This window comes from Excalfactoria chinensis, chromosome 4, assembly GCF_039878825.1.
Source record: "Excalfactoria chinensis isolate bCotChi1 chromosome 4, bCotChi1.hap2, whole genome shotgun sequence".
NCBI classification, from domain to species: Eukaryota; Metazoa; Chordata; class Aves; order Galliformes; family Phasianidae; genus Excalfactoria; species Excalfactoria chinensis.
The window spans coordinates 21053233-21070913 of NC_092828.1; the positions used below are offsets into that span (position 1 = coordinate 21053233).

General features: G+C 45.6%; 2 protein-coding genes across 2 annotated transcripts; one reads left to right on the forward strand and one right to left on the reverse strand.

Annotated features, from left to right (window-relative positions):
• Positions 1-1009: 1009 nt before the first annotated feature.
• On the reverse strand, positions 1010-6982 carry RPL9 (ribosomal protein L9). Its single transcript, XM_072336586.1, has 8 exons — positions 6909-6982; positions 6442-6488; positions 6245-6360; positions 5298-5393; positions 4868-5000; positions 2680-2760; positions 2272-2391; positions 1010-1133 (listed from the first exon to the last, which is right to left on the reverse strand). The coding sequence occupies exons 2-7, from the start codon at positions 6485-6487 to the stop codon at positions 2285-2287; spliced, it is 579 nt and encodes a 192-aa protein (XP_072192687.1). The 5' UTR covers position 6488; positions 6909-6982; the 3' UTR covers positions 1010-1133; positions 2272-2284.
• A 6-nt stretch (positions 6983-6988) lies between these two features.
• Positions 6989-16656, forward strand: LIAS (lipoic acid synthetase). The gene is made up of 11 exons (XM_072336585.1): positions 6989-7176; positions 8128-8300; positions 8395-8488; positions 9321-9401; positions 9643-9799; positions 10826-10883; positions 11665-11793; positions 12423-12568; positions 13347-13417; positions 14080-14191; positions 15107-16656. The coding sequence occupies exons 1-11, from the start codon at positions 7099-7101 to the stop codon at positions 15157-15159; spliced, it is 1152 nt and encodes a 383-aa protein (XP_072192686.1). The 5' UTR covers positions 6989-7098; the 3' UTR covers positions 15160-16656.
• The last annotated feature ends 1025 nt before the right edge of the window (positions 16657-17681 follow it).

Sequence of the window (17681 nt, forward strand, 5' to 3'; positions counted from 1 at the left end):
TGCGCAACTACTCCTCCACTGTATTTCAAGTGCTGGCCAACATCGCAGCAAGTCACTTTATTCAAAAGGCTGTAGCAGTAAAACCATGGATTTTTGAATGTGAAAACACTGCCAGAACAGCAAATGGCAGGAGTTTAAGAGATGCACATGTGCACTGCCTGGACAAGAGTCTTCTGGAGCCCATGCAGACACTTTCATGTGCAACCCACTCTGGGTTCAGCTCAGCGGCACTGCACTCCTACATGAACTGACAGCAGAATCACTCAGTTGCTTTAGATACTTCTCCTTTGCACGCAGAGATGTTTTCCTTGTTATTAAGCTTCAGCCACTTTATACCAGTATTTTATGCAACCCTTCCCAAAATTAAGTCACAATACACATTTTATCATAGCACAGAAACAGCGCAAAATCACAGAAAGATTTGACAAGGTAGAAGAGAAACCAAGAAAATAAGTGTATCTGCAGATGACACAAATCACATAGTGAGACACTGCTTTATTCTGATATAGGGATTTGGGTTTCCTTAATTCTATGTTGCTCAAGCCATGTAAGTCACGCATTCAGGCTTACTCTGACCCTGCACTCAGGCTCAAAAGACTTGTAAATCGGCTTTTATCAATTCCAGACTGTTTTCAACATATTTCAGATCTGGAATTTCCTTCCAGAATCTGTACGTCACCATCTGCTTATGCAGTCATTGGATTGAGGCTCTGAATAGTAAGAAAAAAAAAAAACACTAATTTTCTTCCTTTGAAAACAATGCTTTTGCTGCTTCTTGATGTTACAATTTAAAACTACCACTGTGGGGCTTTACGTGGCATGAGGATTCCAATCCATCAGGCTTCTATTGATCTGAATGTTCAGAGAGAAGTAACACAGCACAAGACTACCAACACACAGAGCACTAAACTATTTACCGCGACTACGTGACAACGTGCTTCTCCAGATGATGAAGGCCTTGAGAGGATTCACAGCATTTTAGATCTTAAAAAAAAAGGAGACCCAGATATGAAATATATTTTCTTTTATTAAACCTCTGATCTTGCTCAGTTTTTGCATCAGATGTCCCAGTCCGGTTCATGCTGATATGCCGTCTCAGTTTTTTGCTCTGTTTTTTTTCAGGACCCAGACAACTGTAAATAAAATGTTAAAGGGCTTTTAAACAAGCTTTACCTAGCAATGCAAACATGAAATGCAAAAGCTTGTGGACATAAAACAAGTTCATTTATCTGCAAAACAAGAATTAATAGCAAAAAAAATCTGCCCAACTTATCCAGACAAGATTACTTGAAAATGAATAAATGCTCAAAACTGTTTAATAACGAGAAGTTGTTCTATTTCCTAAGGAACTCTGAGCAGCCCTGGCAATCGTTCTTTCTGTAGCCCACAAGCACCTGGCATCTGGCTGCTGCTAATAAGATTTAGTTTATGACATTCATCAGGATCCTGTCTCAAGCTCCGGTTCTGAAGGCACACGTTTACCTTAAGTGCAACTCAGCCTGTCTCATCCCACACGAGTTATTTATCTATACCACATAAGGAACCACGTGTATCTGAAATGGATCAAATTCTTCTAGCAGTTAAAATTCTTAAGCACCAAGTCCTTGTGCCCAATGTCAGTAACAAATTCAGATTAGCAACTATTTATCATTGCTCATCTGACTTTTGTTTATAAGCATTTATATAAACTATATAAACTATAAACCCTAACATAGGAAGTGCTATCCTTTTTTTTTTTCCTCTATTACTTTATTTAGAGAGAAAAAAATAAGAGGAAATCCAGTGTATAACTAGGAGGAGCCTTAGTCTAAGGAAGTTTTTCTCTGTAAGTAAATGGAAAATGCTCAGTTGGGTTTCAATTCTGAATTGGCATCCAAACTAACATTCACGCTATACAAATAGTGTTCTGTTAGATGTTTATCCCCAGCAGCAGCATAAAACAATGCTATTAAGAGATGTGAAGCTGCTGTCAAGAGATCTAAGTCTTAGGATATAAAGCTTTATACAAATGCATCCCTGTAGTGAATATGGTAAACCACTGAGTCCCTGTTGAAACAGAAAGACTTTATCAAGGCCCCAGTTCAAGTCACCATTAGACACTTGCTTCCCACATACACTGTCTCACATCCCCACTGTTCCCAGCTCCCATATTCTGCACGTCATAGACTTCAAGATGCAAGCTAATGTGCCATGCTTATCCTCAGAAAGAACTGAACACACCTGACAAACACAGCATATTAATGTACAAAATCCGTGTAGGATGACACCAACCTTGAGATGAGTTTTACTCATCTGGCTGCTGTACTGTTCCTTTCTCGGAGACATAGATACCGTCCAAGAATTTCCTGATATCTTTATTCTTCACTGTAGTGGCTTGTTGGATCAAGGCAGCTACAAACAAAGCAAAGCCAATAGCGTAAGACATCCAAACAATGTTTCTAGTATTTTAACTAATAAAGCCATCACTTAGAGAAGGGAATTATCAACTTGAAATCATGTCAGTTCTAAAGAAAAAAGAACATATTTTACTCAGTGTATCACGGCAACATGAGGCAGAAACATCTGAGCTGTCATTTACTTCAGCACTGAAGAAAAAGGACAGAAATTGTTTGCTACACTGACATCTTTAGATAAACTTGAACACATCATTACATTTTCCCTTGCAACTACTTCACAAACCTGAATTGGAGACCAATTCAATGTCATTCCCTTCAAGGATCAGCTCATCTTTCTGGGCTTGAGAAACGGCACAGGTAACACCTACAGAAAAGAAAATGCACAAACTTGTTACCAGTAAAGATAATAAACACATACAAAAGACACAGCATTCAGGTCCCGATTCATGGATGAAGGCTCACCTTACTCTAGACAACAAATGAGCTTCTCTGACTTAAAATGGTCCTCCCACAACAGTTCCAAGATTGTCCTCTCCCAGCAGTTTCAGCACACAAAGATTACTTCCTTTCAATCCAGAATGTGACTTGCACATTACTGCATTACAGCATTAATCACCAACACAGCTCCTAAGCTGGAGAATCTGCCAGCATGACTGTCAGCTAGGTGGTGCCATTTTCTATATTCTTATGTTCATGAAGACAAAACCAGATACACAGCAAGCAAGTCACTGAAAAACAAATCCTGTCCTCTGCTATGTTAGGTTAGAATCATAGAATTACTCAGGTTGGAAAAGACCTCAAAGATCATCAAGTCTAAAGATCACAGTCTAACCACAGTACCTTAACTCTAACAACCCTCTGCTAAATCATATCTCCGAGCACCACGTTTCCACAAGAAACAATGAAAACCTTTCTAAGGGACAAGCATTACCACATTCAAGAACCTAACAGGAACCTCGCACTTGCACAGGAGGTATCACAAGTACAACTCTATAGTTTGGTCTATTTAGTCAATAGGTGTTAAGCTAACACTTCACTAACATCCATCTTTGAAGTAAATACTGATCTTAAAAAAATAAGAAATCAAGTACAGTAATCAAGCCCACCTTTAATACTACACTGCAAATCAAATTCAAAGCTCCTGTACCAGCTCCACACTGCACTGCCCAGGATGCTGGGAGCAGTCTGATGCTTCATCTACACACACCCTGAAATGCCATCTGTCACACACACACCTTCAACAGTAATGGAAGTATAAAAAACAACTCTGGAAGATCTCAAGATCTGTGTTTCTGAAGAGCATTACAGCTTCCCCCCCAGAGGTTTTGTACAAATGTCAGTGACTGGTTCAATTGCCCTTGTGCCTGCTGACTTCCCACCTACTCAAGATCTCCAGTGCTTAGGAGGCACAGGACCTGAGATCCCTCTGCACAACACAGCTATTTCAGGTAGGATCACAGTTGGCTTTGGTGTGGAATCGGGTGCCTTGTACCCCAGCATGGTTGAGCTGTACTACTGTGACCAACTGGCTGCCGCTGAGAGGTTTGGGACATTTCAACGTGACCATCTTGGATGATTTAGTCTGTCTGCACACTCAGAAATGTTTCCCATTTTCTGCTTGCCACTTTGAGCAGCAGTTTGAAAGCGAGGGATTGCTCAGCAGAACAGAGGCAGTCCCAAGGTCCCATCCACACACACTGCTCCAGGTAATACAGGATCGTATAACAGAAAGTCACTGGGGCTTTACTCTGCCAGCTACAAAACCGGCTGGAACTACGTTTAGGCTGGAAGTTACAAATTCCTTCTCAGAAAGAGTAGTAACATTGTAACAGAATGCCCAGAAAGTGCTGGAGTCACTGTTTAAGGAAAGGATAGATGCAGTACTTAGGGACATGCTTTAGTGTCAGTATTGGCGGCAGGTTGGACTAAATGATCTTAGGGAGATTTTTTCCAGCCACAATGACTGTATGATTCCTTCTGGGAGCTTAACAAGGTCCTTCCAATGTTTGCCTTGGTGGGCTTCTTGCTAAACCCCATGTACACAGAGCTAATGGGCAAGATGAAAACTGAGACTGTTCCTGCCTAATTACAAAATTAAAAATACAACTCTTTAAATGCAAGTGAAATTAGACGACTTACAAAGATTAAAATAGAAACACCGGTCTAAAGCCAAGCACCAGAAATTGACACCAACAAACACTGTGAAGATCTAACAACAATGAAACTAAACACTGGGATACTTTTACTGTCTATTGCAATAACCAGCTTTATCATTACTAAGGATAAATTACAAAGCAGATATTAACCGTAAATCTACACAGAGGTAAATGTATTGTAAGGTGACATAAACACAGAGTGAAAAATGCTGCTTCCAGTAACCGGCTATTTCTTACCACCAGTGGCAGTACTGAAAGGGAATAGATTGGAACCCCGATTGGAAATAGCTGTGTTGTATCTCCAGACGTGCTCACCTGGCCTCATGCGCACCCTGCGAATGTACTTCTCTCCCAAAAAGTTTCGGATTTCCACAAGTGAGCCATTCTCCTGTATAACTACGTTGATTGGGAAGTGAGCGTACACCGACCTCATCTTATAACGGAAGCCCTAGGATAAAAGGCAGCATTAGGCACTGAGAACAAGAAATCAGAACTCATCCAGAAAGGAAACCAGAGGCATAAAGCTCACTGGTTACATTTAGGAACAAAATACACTGAGGATTTGGTCCCAGTAAGGATATTAAGCCCAAGAAACACCCAGAGCTTATTGTTCATTCCTTCCTTCCCCTGAATTTGTTTGATGTCCAAAAAGAAAGCTGCTCACATGCATAACTGACATACTTGGAAAAGCTCAGTCAAGTCTGTCCATTTTTGCCCCCAAATGCCATTTGAAGAGCAATCTTACCAGCGTGACGCCCTTTATCATGTTCTGTACATGGCTGCAAATTGTGCGAACTGTTGCAAGCTCCTTTCTGTTACCCCACCACTTGTCCACACGCAGCTATACAGAAATAAACGACAATAAAGGTGTAAGTTACATTACAGCACTAAAAATAAAATGGCTTTGTGACAAATTACGAGTGAGAAGCTATTAAAAGCACAGATATACTTTATTTCTTCCTAAGACCGTTAAAGGCCAACACAGCTCCAGTCCCATATTGTGAGCCACAGACACATAAGAAGTTTTTTCCTTCTTGTCCCATCAGTAACAAGCCTTCAGAGAAGCTAGGACAGGCAGCAGGTCTAAAAAGGCTCTGAAACCTTAAACTGAAGGATGAGGCATCCAATACTAAACGCTAAACTAGTTGTTCTGAAGTCAGCCTGCTATAATGCAAGCTATCCATTTTCTCAGTTACACAGTGTTAGGATCCAGTGCTTTTCTGACAAATTAAATCCCTACTATTAGTTACCAAAATTGGCCATTTTCCCCCTTTTTCTTTTCTTGAAGACTTTTACATCACATGAAAATATTACATGCATATTTAGGGAATGAGCCCTCCCAGTGTAACTTGCCAATTCTAAAAATGAAATGCATGGAATTTACTTTTACTCAGCTAAAACTTGTCAGGCAAAAGAGCAGCATACAACAGGGAATCCCCTTCGCAACAAGGAGAACTGCAGCCACACAGAAAAACAATCAACATCACTCCAAGACACGACAGAACTTCAAGACTGCCACGGAGTCCAAGCAGGCCTCAGCATCCCACCAGAGCAACTCATCCCAAAAGACATAAAAGAACTCATTTACAGAGAAAACAAGGCCAGATACATTGTTGAAGCTCCTACGCTTTTCAGGCCCTTAACCAGGCTGTAGTCCCCTCCCCGGTGGACACGGAGCCCCGAAGCACTCACCTTCCTGCGCTTCTTTCCCAGCAGGGACAGCTCCACATTGATGTGGTTGAAGTCTCTCCGCAGAGTTCCCCGGGGGCCCTTCACGATCACCGTGCGGCCCTTCAGGGACACGGTGACTGCAAAGCGAGCACAGACAGAAGTAAGTTACAGCTGCGAGGCCGGCAGTGGGACGGGCCTTCCATGAGAGCGATACGTACCTTTCGGAGGGATTTCCACCGTCTGGTTGCTGAGGATGGTCTTCATTCTGCAAACGACAACCGCGACAAGCTGCAGCCCATGAGGAAAAGCACCTCCTCACACCGCTCCGCTCCTCCCCCGCCGTTCCCCCCACGTACCCTGCGGCCCGCAACTACGTTGTCCTGGCAGCTCCCCACCCCCCGCCGCCGCCGCTACAGCCACCCGCTCCCGCACGCAGACCCGCGCTAGGGAGGCGGCGGCCTCCGCGTCCTTCCCCACCGCAGGGCCCGAGCCGGGCCCAGAGCAGGGAGGGGCGGAGGGGACGTCGGAGAAAGCGCCATCCCGACGGTTCCCCCCCCTCGGGCCGCGCTCAGAGCGCCGCAGCGGTACGGCCGCATCCCTGGGAAGGCGGTCGCGGCCCGGCGGGGCGCGGCGGATCCCGCCCGCCGCAGATGGAGCCGGATGCGCCCGCCGGGCCGCAGCTCACCTGGCAGCGGGCAGCGCCGAAAAGGGCGGCGCGTGACGTCATCACGTTCTTGTACCCGGTCGCGAGCCGCTGACGTCATCACGCCGAGACCGCCGTCCGAGAGGGGAGAGCGAGCGAACTCTGATGCCTGCGAGCCGGCGCGGGCGGTCGAGCGCCGAGAGCGTCGATCGAGGCGGCGGTGGCCGCCGTCATGTCGCTGCTGCCCGGCGGCTGCCGCGGCGCCACCACAGCTCGGCGGTTGCTGCAGCTGCTGGGGCCTCGAGCACGGGTGGGTGGGCGCCGCCTGTCAGCCGGAGCGTCGCGGGAAGGGCCGGGCCGCCGCGGCCGGGACAGCGGTTGGGCGGCTGAGGGCTCCTCGGAGGGCGGGTTATGAGAGGCGCGGTGCGGTGCGGTGTGCTGCGGTGTGGGAACAGTGGCTGTGCTTAGCGCTGCTGAGGCCGCACCTGCAGTGCTGGGTCCGGTTCTGGGTTCCCGGTGTGAGAGGCGCGTAGGGCCATCAAGATGACGAAGAGCCCGGAGCTCCCGCAGAGCTGGGGCTGCGCAGCCTGCAGGAGGCAGGGGAGAGGGGTCTCGGCAATGGCCGCACGTAGCTGAAGGGAGGGCGCAGAGGGCAGAACCGGGCTCGTTTTGGCGGTGCCCTCCGGCAGGGCAAGAGGCGACAGACACGAACCGGAGCGCGGGAGGCTCCCTCTGAACGCCAGGAGCGGTTCTGTGCTGCGCGGTGTGGTGACGGCACTGGCACAGCCTGCCCTGCGGCTGCGGGGGCTCCTTGGAGATCGTCAGGAGCCGGCTGGCCGTGGGCCTGCGAACCTGCTCCCGTGTCCCTGCCGGAGCTGCGGCCGGGCCCAGTGTCAGCCGTGCCGTGGTGCTCTTACTGAGGCCACGTTCACATGGAAATAGCACGGCTCTGTGACTGACGCGACAATACGCACCTAAATCTGTCAGTCTCAAAAGCAAAAATGAGTCCATGCTTGTATCAAAAACTGCTTAATTTAGTCTGACTCAAAGACATCTGGGGATACATTGTTCTCTTTGTCTGTTTGTCGTGACTTAAAGAGAGTATAAACGTAAATGGGGTGTATATAAACGCAATTGGGAAGAGACCTGCACAAAGTCTGTTACAGAGTGTATGGTAAACCACCAAATGGACTATTGGTTATTCAGTATGGAACAGAAATTCCTTTATAATTCAATAAATTATACTGTTCTTTTCTTTTAGGTGTCAGAGAACCACGTGTGTAACCAGTACGGAACATCAAGTTCCTTGCCCGAGGAGACAAAAAAAGTCCTTCAAAGTGGACCAGACTTAGAAGACTTTCTGTCAGGAGATTTGGCAGATAAGAGTGCGTGGGCTGAGTATAAAGGCAACTTGAAGCGTCAGAAAGGAGAAAGGTAAATGTAACTGCAATCAGCCCTAGTTGCTTCCACGCGGTTTCTGGCATGTTCAGTGTTAACTGCAGGATGTTTACCGTGTCTTTTTGTTCAGGCTGCGACTTCCACCATGGCTGAAAACAGAGATTCCCATGGGCAAGAATTACAATAAACTGAAAAATACCTTGAGAAGTTTAAATCTGCACACGGTAAATCCAGTATCAAACCAAGTTTTCCAGTAGAAATGATGATGGCTTTTTGCTCTGTGCTTGTTTTTGTGGAGGACGGGTAGACATTATGTCTTGCATGGTCTTAGATGCTGAAATCAAACCCAATGCTATTTTATTTATTTATTTTGCCTTGGTGAATGTTACTCTTAAGGAATGAAAAGAAAGACATTGCGAGTGCTTTTCTGCTGTGATTTTGAATATCAGGATTTACTGCTTGCATCACCAGAGAGATCAGGAGATGCCAGTTGTGACTATTTTTAATGGAAATGCACACAGTTTCAGAGACATATACATACATCACAGGAAAAGGAACTGCAGAGATTTCCATTTGCTTAAATACACCCTCACTCATAGAATGGCCCACGTTGAAAGGGACCTCAAGGATCATCAAGATCCAATCCCCCCACCGTAAGCAGGGCCACCAACCTCCACATTTAATACCAGACCAGGCTGCCCAGGGCCCCATCCAACCTGGCCTTGAACACCTCCAGGGATGGGGCCTCCACAGCCCCTCTGGGCAGCCTGTTCCAGCACCTCCCCACTCTCTTGGTAAAGAACTTCCCCCTAAAGCTGATAAAAGTTGAATAAGGCAGTTAGTTACTCAGCTGAGGAGTTGTTGGCTCTGGGTTTATATAGTAGAGGTAAAGAATGGAAATGGATGCCAGGAAACGATTCTTTTCTTCCTATCCATTCTTCTGACTTCTTCCATAACAGTGTGTAACTCTGTTAATCTCACTTGTCACAGATGGAATTAGGATTATTTGCAGGCTAGTACTGAAATACAGTTACCTTCCTGTCTGTTTAACTTCAGGTATGTGAGGAAGCACGTTGTCCCAACATTGGGGAATGCTGGGGAGGTGGTGAATATGCTACAGCTACAGCTACTATTATGGTAAGCCATTAACTATTTCTCAAGTATCTTATTACTGTTTGAGGTATTTGTAGCATATTGTTGGATATGTGGCAATCTGTGCTGAAGTGCTATGGGTTTGTTACATGAAATGTACACGAAATCGCTGTCCTCACCCTTTGCTTTAGTATTGAGAGGGCCTGATCTAGCATATGCAGCTGTTTCTTGGCTGAGCAGTAGTGATGTGCAAAATGTAAACGTAGGAACGCCTTTCTTATTTCAGCTGATGGGTGACACGTGCACTAGAGGCTGCAGATTTTGTTCAGTAAAGACAGCAAAAAATCCACCTCCGCTGGATCCCGAGGAGCCTTACAACACAGCAAAAGCCATTGCTGAGTGGGGCTTGGATTACGTTGTGCTGACATCTGTGGACAGAGATGGTTAGTATGCTGTCATTAATGTCTCCCAGTGTGGGCTCAGTGCAAGTGTTGAGAATTCTTCTTTGAAATGAGTTTCTACATACTCTTAGTATCTCTCCGTATGTGGTAAGATACACTAGGAGTTACACTCAGAGGATCATCTTTTCTAACCTAATTTATTCTGTGATCAAGTCCAACTGCTGATGAGCCATGTCCCTAAGTGCCACTTAACCACCCTTTCCACAGAGATATTGTCCTGATGCTCAGTTTCAACCTCTGGCACAACTTGAGGCTGATACCTCACATCCTATTGCATCTCACCTGAGAAAAAAGACCGACACCTTCCTCCCTCCAACCTCCTTCCAGATAGTCACACATAGCAATGAGGCCTTAACATCAAAAATATACAGTAATTAATAAAATATTGCAAGAACCTTTTTCTTATTGCAAAGTGCACACACTGTATTCTACTTGATCAGGAAAAAAAAATCCCGTTCATACACTGTGCTATCACACAACTTGTTTCCAAGAGCTAAACCTGAAATAAATTATACTTATTGATACTGAAAGTTGTTTTTTGTTCTATGGTTGTGGAAGCTCTTTTGTGATAACACCACATACATGAGAAAAACCACTGTAAGGACTCTTGTATACCTCAGGTGAAAGTCCAATAGCTTCAAAGTGGCTTATATGAAAAGAGCAATAATGCTTAATTGGATATGCTTCAGTTTTTCTTGTAGGACAACTTCTCAGATCAGAAACATAAATATCATTTTGTTCTTAGGCTGACAGTAAACCCACAAGAACAGTGAATATGATCCAAGTCAGCCCTAAATGATCGTATTTAGTCTGTGTGCAGAGTGAGGCTTGGTAGAATATCTGTTGCAAACCTTTGGCATAAGCAGTAAGATGAGTTTTCTCTTTGACTAAGAACTGCTTTATTAGTTTGGATTTAAGTGTGTATATGTGTGTGAGAGAGAGACTCTGCTAATAAGCAAATGCGTTTCTTGAACAGAAAGGTTAACTGAATAATTGAAATGCTTCTAGATATGCCTGATGGAGGAGCAGAACACTTTGCAAAGACCGTCTCCCATCTGAAAGAAAGGTACAATAATAACGTATTACTGTTATTATAACTTGATGGTGGTATCTTAGTTCTGCTGGGATGGAATTGTTTTCTTCAGAGGGTCTGATATGATGCTCTATTAACACACTGATGTGTACAGTTGCCTGCTGTAACGTCTTACAGAGCCAAAGCCACTTGCAGCAAAGGGCCCTGAGGAGCTGGGAGGGAACAGAATTAGGCCAGCTGATGTAAACTGCCTAAAGGGAGATTCCCTGCCACATGACATCACACAGAAGGAGTTTCATCTCAGCTCACAAATTCTACTTTGCTTCTTTTCTGTTCTTTCCTCCATTCCACTGGGAAGGGGGGAGTGAGCAAACTGCGTGATGCAGAGCCACCTGCCATCTTAAACCACAACATATGGTATGGCACATAGGTCAAAACTGCATTTATATGGACTCTTTCAGGGACCATACAAATAGAAAAGCGTGCCTTCAACTTGTTTATGTGCCCTTTTTTCCCCCATTATTCATATTTCTGGTACAATAGTCCCAAAGTATTTTGAATTGGAATGCATTTCCAACTTAGCCCAGGCTTATATAAAGCTACGCTGGATTATTTCTTTGACCATGTGACAGGTCAGAAATACATGTTCTCTCTATTTCAGAGCTAAAATAGAAAGACGGTATTTAAAACCCCGTGCAGGGATTATCAGAGCATCACTGGTTTGGTTACGTTGGGGGTTTGTTATAATGAACGTTAACCATCACTGTTACAAAGCCCACAGATGTGTTCATTCCCATTGTGTTCTGTTTTCCAGGAACCCCAAGATAGTTGTGGAATGCCTCACCCCTGATTTCCGAGGGGACCTCCACGCTGTGGAGAAGGTGGCGCTGTCAGGGCTGGATGTGTATGCCCACAACGTGGAGACGGTTCCAGAACTACAGCGGTAAGCAAGAGCAGCCCGTGTCATTGGAGGCAGGACGCGGGGTAATAGGGCATTTTGTGGAAGGCATTCTGTGTGTCCCGGAGCCAGAGCCGTTTGTTAAAGCTGCTTTCAGCTCGCAGCCCCCTGGATCCCACCCACAGGCTGTGCGGCCTTTTGGTTTCCACAGCTGCGAGGGCGCGTCGCGTTCGCGCTCTTACGGCAGTCAGTTGTGAGAGAAAGGCACGCTTCCTCGCAGGGCCGTTCCGTGCAGCTCCGCCCGCCCCGCGCCCACAAAAAGCCACGCGTTGCGCTGCCGCAGAGGGCAGGGAAGGGAAGGGACGCTCCACCCGTCACATCCGCCGCCCTCCGCTTCGCGTGGCGGCTGCCTTCTCCGGGCCGCCGGCTTCCGCTCTGCCGGCCGCCTGGGGACGGGGAGGTGGGCGGGGAGCGGCGGGGCTGGATACCGAAATGGCGCGGGGCCGCGGTTCCCGGCCTGCCTCGCGCGGCGCCGCCCTGCCCGCCGCCCGCCCGCAGAGGGCGCCCGCACCGCGCCCGGGCTGCGGCAGCCTGGAGAGGAGAGACGGCGTTGGGGCGTCGCGGGACGGAGCTCCGGCGGCGTCTCTAATTCGGCTCTGTTCTCCACGACAAAGGAGAGTCCGCGACCCCCGAGCCAGCTTCGAGCAGTCCCTCCGTGTGCTGAAGCACGCCAAGGAGGTGCAGCCCCGCGTCATTTCCAAAACATCCCTCATGCTGGGGCTGGGCGAGACGGACGGACAGGTGCTTTCAACCATGAAGTGTGAGTTGTCTTCTGTGTTCTGTGCTGTTTGTAAGAGGAGAAAGGCTCCCGGTGTTAGTGCACGCAAGGCACTGTCTTTTTATTTGACTTCAGGACAAGAGGTCCACGTAGCCGGGAAATATACAGAGGTATTCGTGCAAAATCTGATCCCTCAGCCACCTCTGTTCACAGTGCCCCACTAGACGCGGCAAGCATTGCCCTGCAGGCTAGCTGACTACTGGTTGCCTGGATTACCCGCTGTAAGCAGACAACCTGAGCTCATCTGTTACATCTTGATTCTAGGAAATACCCATCTTGCAAGTTTTTGCAGGCATCAAAACTAACATCAACCCTTTAGTATGCCAAGCTGGCTAAAGGTGCTGGCAGCTTCCCTTGGATTTATTTATCTTCAGAAAAGTACTCATAACTTCAGCATGAAGGCTCTGAACCAGCGGAGAAGTGCCAGGTGTATGTTCATGCATCCATTTTCCTGCAGATGAGGGCTTTGACCTAAAGATGCAGTGAAAAGCTGCAAAATAAAGACGAGCATGTCGTCTCTGCAGTGAGACAAGTGACTGCAGTGCAGTGGTATTGTCTCTAGCTCTGAACTAGAGCAGGTTGTGCAGCAGCTTGGATCTCAGAACGAGGTGCGTTGCTGCTGCTGGAGGTTGCGGGCTCTGTGTACCCCCTGCAGGGTGCTGTGGAGTGAGCCTGGCTCAGCCTTGCACGTGGGGTTTGGCCAGTTGCTGACAATCCCTTGTGCTGCTTTTGCCACTAACAAGGACATTTGTTTTTGCAGTGTTGCGTGAAGCAGGTGTAGATTGTTTGACTCTGGGACAATACATGCAACCAACAAAACGTCACCTAAAGGTAAATATGCCTTTAATTTACAGAATTATGGTCTGTACCTTGCACTAGAGTTTCTTTCTTTCTAAAATGAGGCTTGATTTGCATCCTTAACTGTGGATGCTGGGAAGTATTTCCTTCCTTGTCTAACTTTATTTCCATCTGTTACGGACTCCTTGCTAGAAACAGCCCCAGCTATAGTCCTTCCATCTTCCCATTGCTACTGTTAGCTGGGCAGACAGCTGGAGCTGAGGCGTGATTCGACAGAACACGAGTCTCTCCCTGTATGCCTCAAACAGAATGGCTCGAGGCAGCTCTCCTTCACTGGCTGATAGGCTGGTCCTTAACGGTGCCACTTCAGCTGCAGAAATGACCATTTATTCCATCTGCAACCTGTCCAGAGCTTGAGTCTCTGTTCTGTTGCTCTGTTTCGCTGCAGTAACTTGCTAATAGAGAGTTGTAGGACTGCTGTGCTTTTCTTTCAACTAACTTGGACAAATAAAGGTTTGTGCAAAAGGGCTGTTGGAAAACAGCAAAGAAAATGACGAAGCAACAACTTTTCAGCTCTACCTGTTTTGGAAAGCAGTGCTCTGGCATGAGGTGTAACCATTTCCTGTCACTCCATGCTGCCTGTATTTTATTTCCTTTACATTCAGGCCTGATCAGAATGCATTGCTTTCCCTCAGGTTGAGGAGTACGTGACGCCTGAAAAATTCAAGTACTGGGAAAAAATAGGAAACGATCTGGGATTCCATTACACAGCAAGCGGGCCGCTAGTGCGCTCCTCCTATAAAGCAGGTACGTTATTACTAAGCAGTGGTACATTAGTTAGGGTGTGATATTTTATCTAATCAAGCTAAAACTGTGATGTAATGGGCAACAAAGCTCACCTTTTCTCAAGAGCAAATGATCTAGTCACGCTTTCTTCTTTACTGCTTACATTTGCTGTTTTTTGTAGTTCATCTACAAGTATGTATTTGTACAATTGCTGTGTGGGTTGTCACCTTAAACAAGCAGGTTTTCTTGCCAAACCAAGTTTGTGCTGCACTGAATGCATAAAGCAGGATTTGTATATAGGGTACACAGCCTTCGGTTTTTCCATTACAGTCTGCCCCTTGAGCACATAAGGCTTTAGTGGAGACAGTTGTTGCTTGTGATGCAATTTCGATGCTGAAGGCAGAATTTCTTGCAGTGTCCTATAAATAACGAGGCACACTTCAGGCAGTGCTTTTTCTGACAGAGCGCTGTGTGTTAAGCAGCAGCTGATCTTAGTGGGACTGCTGTGTAGGTGCAACATTCTGCTCTTTCCTAAGGAGAGAGCACAGAAGGATCGTTCGGGGCACCTTGCTTCTCAGGCTACTTGAAGCAGGATTTATAGTGGGTTTCATTACAAGTCGCTGCTACTTCATAAGATGGGAATTAATTTTTAATTAAATCAATTCACCTCGAGCTGGTTGAAAGCACAAAGCAGCAGAGCTTTTGCATAACACTGAACGCGGCAAAAGTCCAGATTTTGATGGGATGGATGGTATTGCTTGTTGAGTTACGGGTTTGTCTGTCTTTCTGTACATGCTGGCTCTTTGTATTGAGAATGCAGTTGTGTAGAACAGAATTGCTATAGAATGCTGGTCACAACAGGAACACACATTGTTTTGCTTCGTGTCCTGGAAACACCTGCAAATGATTTTTGGTGCTTTTTTGCCTTTTGATTAGGTGAATTCTTCTTGAAGAACTTAGTGGAAAAAAGAAAGACGGAAGTCATCTGAAAATGAGAATGAGCCTATTTAAGGCAACCAGCTCTAAGGATCCTTTTTCAGCACATAATTATACCCAGATCCAGAAATACAGAAGGCCAGATGGCGGAGGCACAAATAAACTTACTATCTTTCCAGAACATTTTACTCTTACCAAAGCACTTAATGTTATTGTACCTAACTCCTCCTGGCAGTGCTACAGCTACGTAGTCCTTCCAGCATTAAGCATAAGTCAGAAGACAGAAGTCATAAGTCATTAAGCATAAGTCAGAAGACAGAACTGATTTTGAAAGAGCAAAGCAACTGAGGTAAGCTGAAAAATAATCAGAGGTTTAAGTGAACAGATTTGATATGGGTGTTGCTGCAATTGGATACAGATCGAGATGCCAATAATAGGTATTTAGAAGGGCAGTGAGGTCTTGCTGTGTCTTAACCATGTAACACAAGCTTGCAGGGACTGTGGGAAATAAAGGAACTATAAAGCATACACAACAAAGGACCACGTTAGGATTGTTTTGAACCATAGCAGAGAAGTGCTTTTAATACTCGTTCAAGACATGCTGTCTTTTGCCTGCATCTTAAGAAAATGAACTGTGCCATTCTGAGAGCTAATGCTTTGCAGGTGTCCCAAAGGGTGGGTCTCTGTAAGGTGGTGAGGTGAAGAAAACAAGAGCTCCCTGTGTTAAGATAGTTAACCTTGTATAGATATCAATGTAAAACATTAGGAAATTCACGGTTGCTATAGCAGGGAGAAAGAACCACCTTTAGCTTAGGTACGTGTGACTGTAACAAACCCCTCTCCTCTGTACAGATGCTGCTTCAGCATTGGGTGGCCAGATTTGTGCATATCCTGTACTGTAACTGTACTGTAACATTGCCTGGGGAATTAAAGGAAAGTTCTGTACCCCACCTGAGGGTGGAGGTTGCATTCAGTCTGGGTACCTGCCCAAGGAGATCTGATCTGAGTGCTTACTCTTCTGCATTCAGATTTACATGCACTGTAGCTGAAATCTAAAGTCTGGTATGTACTGTACAAAGCCCAGCTAGAAATAAAAGTGTGGCATATGGAACAGTAGCAGCTGTACATTTCTGTCCTTTCAGTCAAGGTAGCCTCTCCCTAATTGTTCTCAGCTGTGTGTCCTGAGCAGTAGATAAAAGCTTCAGCCAGTTTTAAAGACTCTTATTTTTATGAAATTGTTGGGAAATAATCCAGCAATTTGTTGTCTAGTGCCAAACTTTCCTCATTCCAGTAATCCTGCAGCTGGCTGTAGTACTTGTGTACACTTCTATAGCCTATAGAGAGTGGACCCTCCCACCACTCCATGCTCTGCAAGATGTTAGGCTGACAGCTAATGCAAGTTGAATCGTGGTGTTGTCAGACAGCAAAAGTCAAACTAAGCCACCATGGCTAGTGATACTTCTCAAACTAAACCAGTAACTACAGCAATACTAAAACATTATGAAGTCAAAACTAGTAGGAAATATAATTAAACAGTATCACTGTAACGTAAACTGGGGAGAGTTCATATGTTCTTTATGGCTTGTGTTTAATGCCTATAACTTCAAGATTTTCACTTTTACAAGGTATCAATAGGCCTGCAGAGTAGTCTTGAAAAAGAGCAGGCATGCTGTGAGCCACAGCCACTTCCCTTCAGCTGAAACACACCACATAGCAGAGAGCAGAAGGTTGGCACTACAGCAAGGAGTCTCAATACTGCCTCTATTACAGTCCGCCAGGAGGGGTGCAGCACTAACCTGATGACACCTACAATGTAACGACTGCCAGCCTTTATTAGAGGCCCTCCTATAAATAATGGGCTTTGATAGAGCAGGTTTAGGAGGCTATTATTGTAGCTTTTGCCAAGTTACTGTTTTCAGCATTATTGCCACCAGAAAAACAAAGAAAAATGCTGAGCCATACAGAAATTTTCAAACTGCAAGAGGACACTGATACACACTGATCACCTATGACTTTTTTCCTCCTATGAGAGAAACAATGTTAGACGCTGTTTTATAGAAGCATTATTTCATATGGGGAGTATGTTACAAACTGCTGCTGGGTGGATCAGAAGATGATCTCAGGCTTTACACAACTGCCTGACCCCAAGTTACACAAGCTCTATAAACCTTTCTAATCACATGCTTTGCTGTGGCTTCTGGGGAAAGCAGTCGGATTTTGGCACCAAGTGTGTTCGTTGTTTCATTTCTGAGGAGCTCTGACAATTTGCATAACAACAATTACAGGTTTTAAAATCCTTTTCCTGGTTGTAAAAACTGCTCCTCCAACCATCTTTCATCCCTACTCCCATTTTTTCCCCTATAACTTTATGTTAAAGGCACCAAACACTCAGAGGTTATGGCAATAATTTCAGCACTGGTTTCATGACTTCTCTAATCTTGTTTCTGAGGGGATTTCACATTCCGTATCTGTGAAGCACTTAATTCTGCCTGCATCTCTTACAGTGCTGTACACCTGCTTGTCAGGTTCCTTTACACTCAAGAAAACAGTTCTGGGAATATGATCTCAAGTCAAC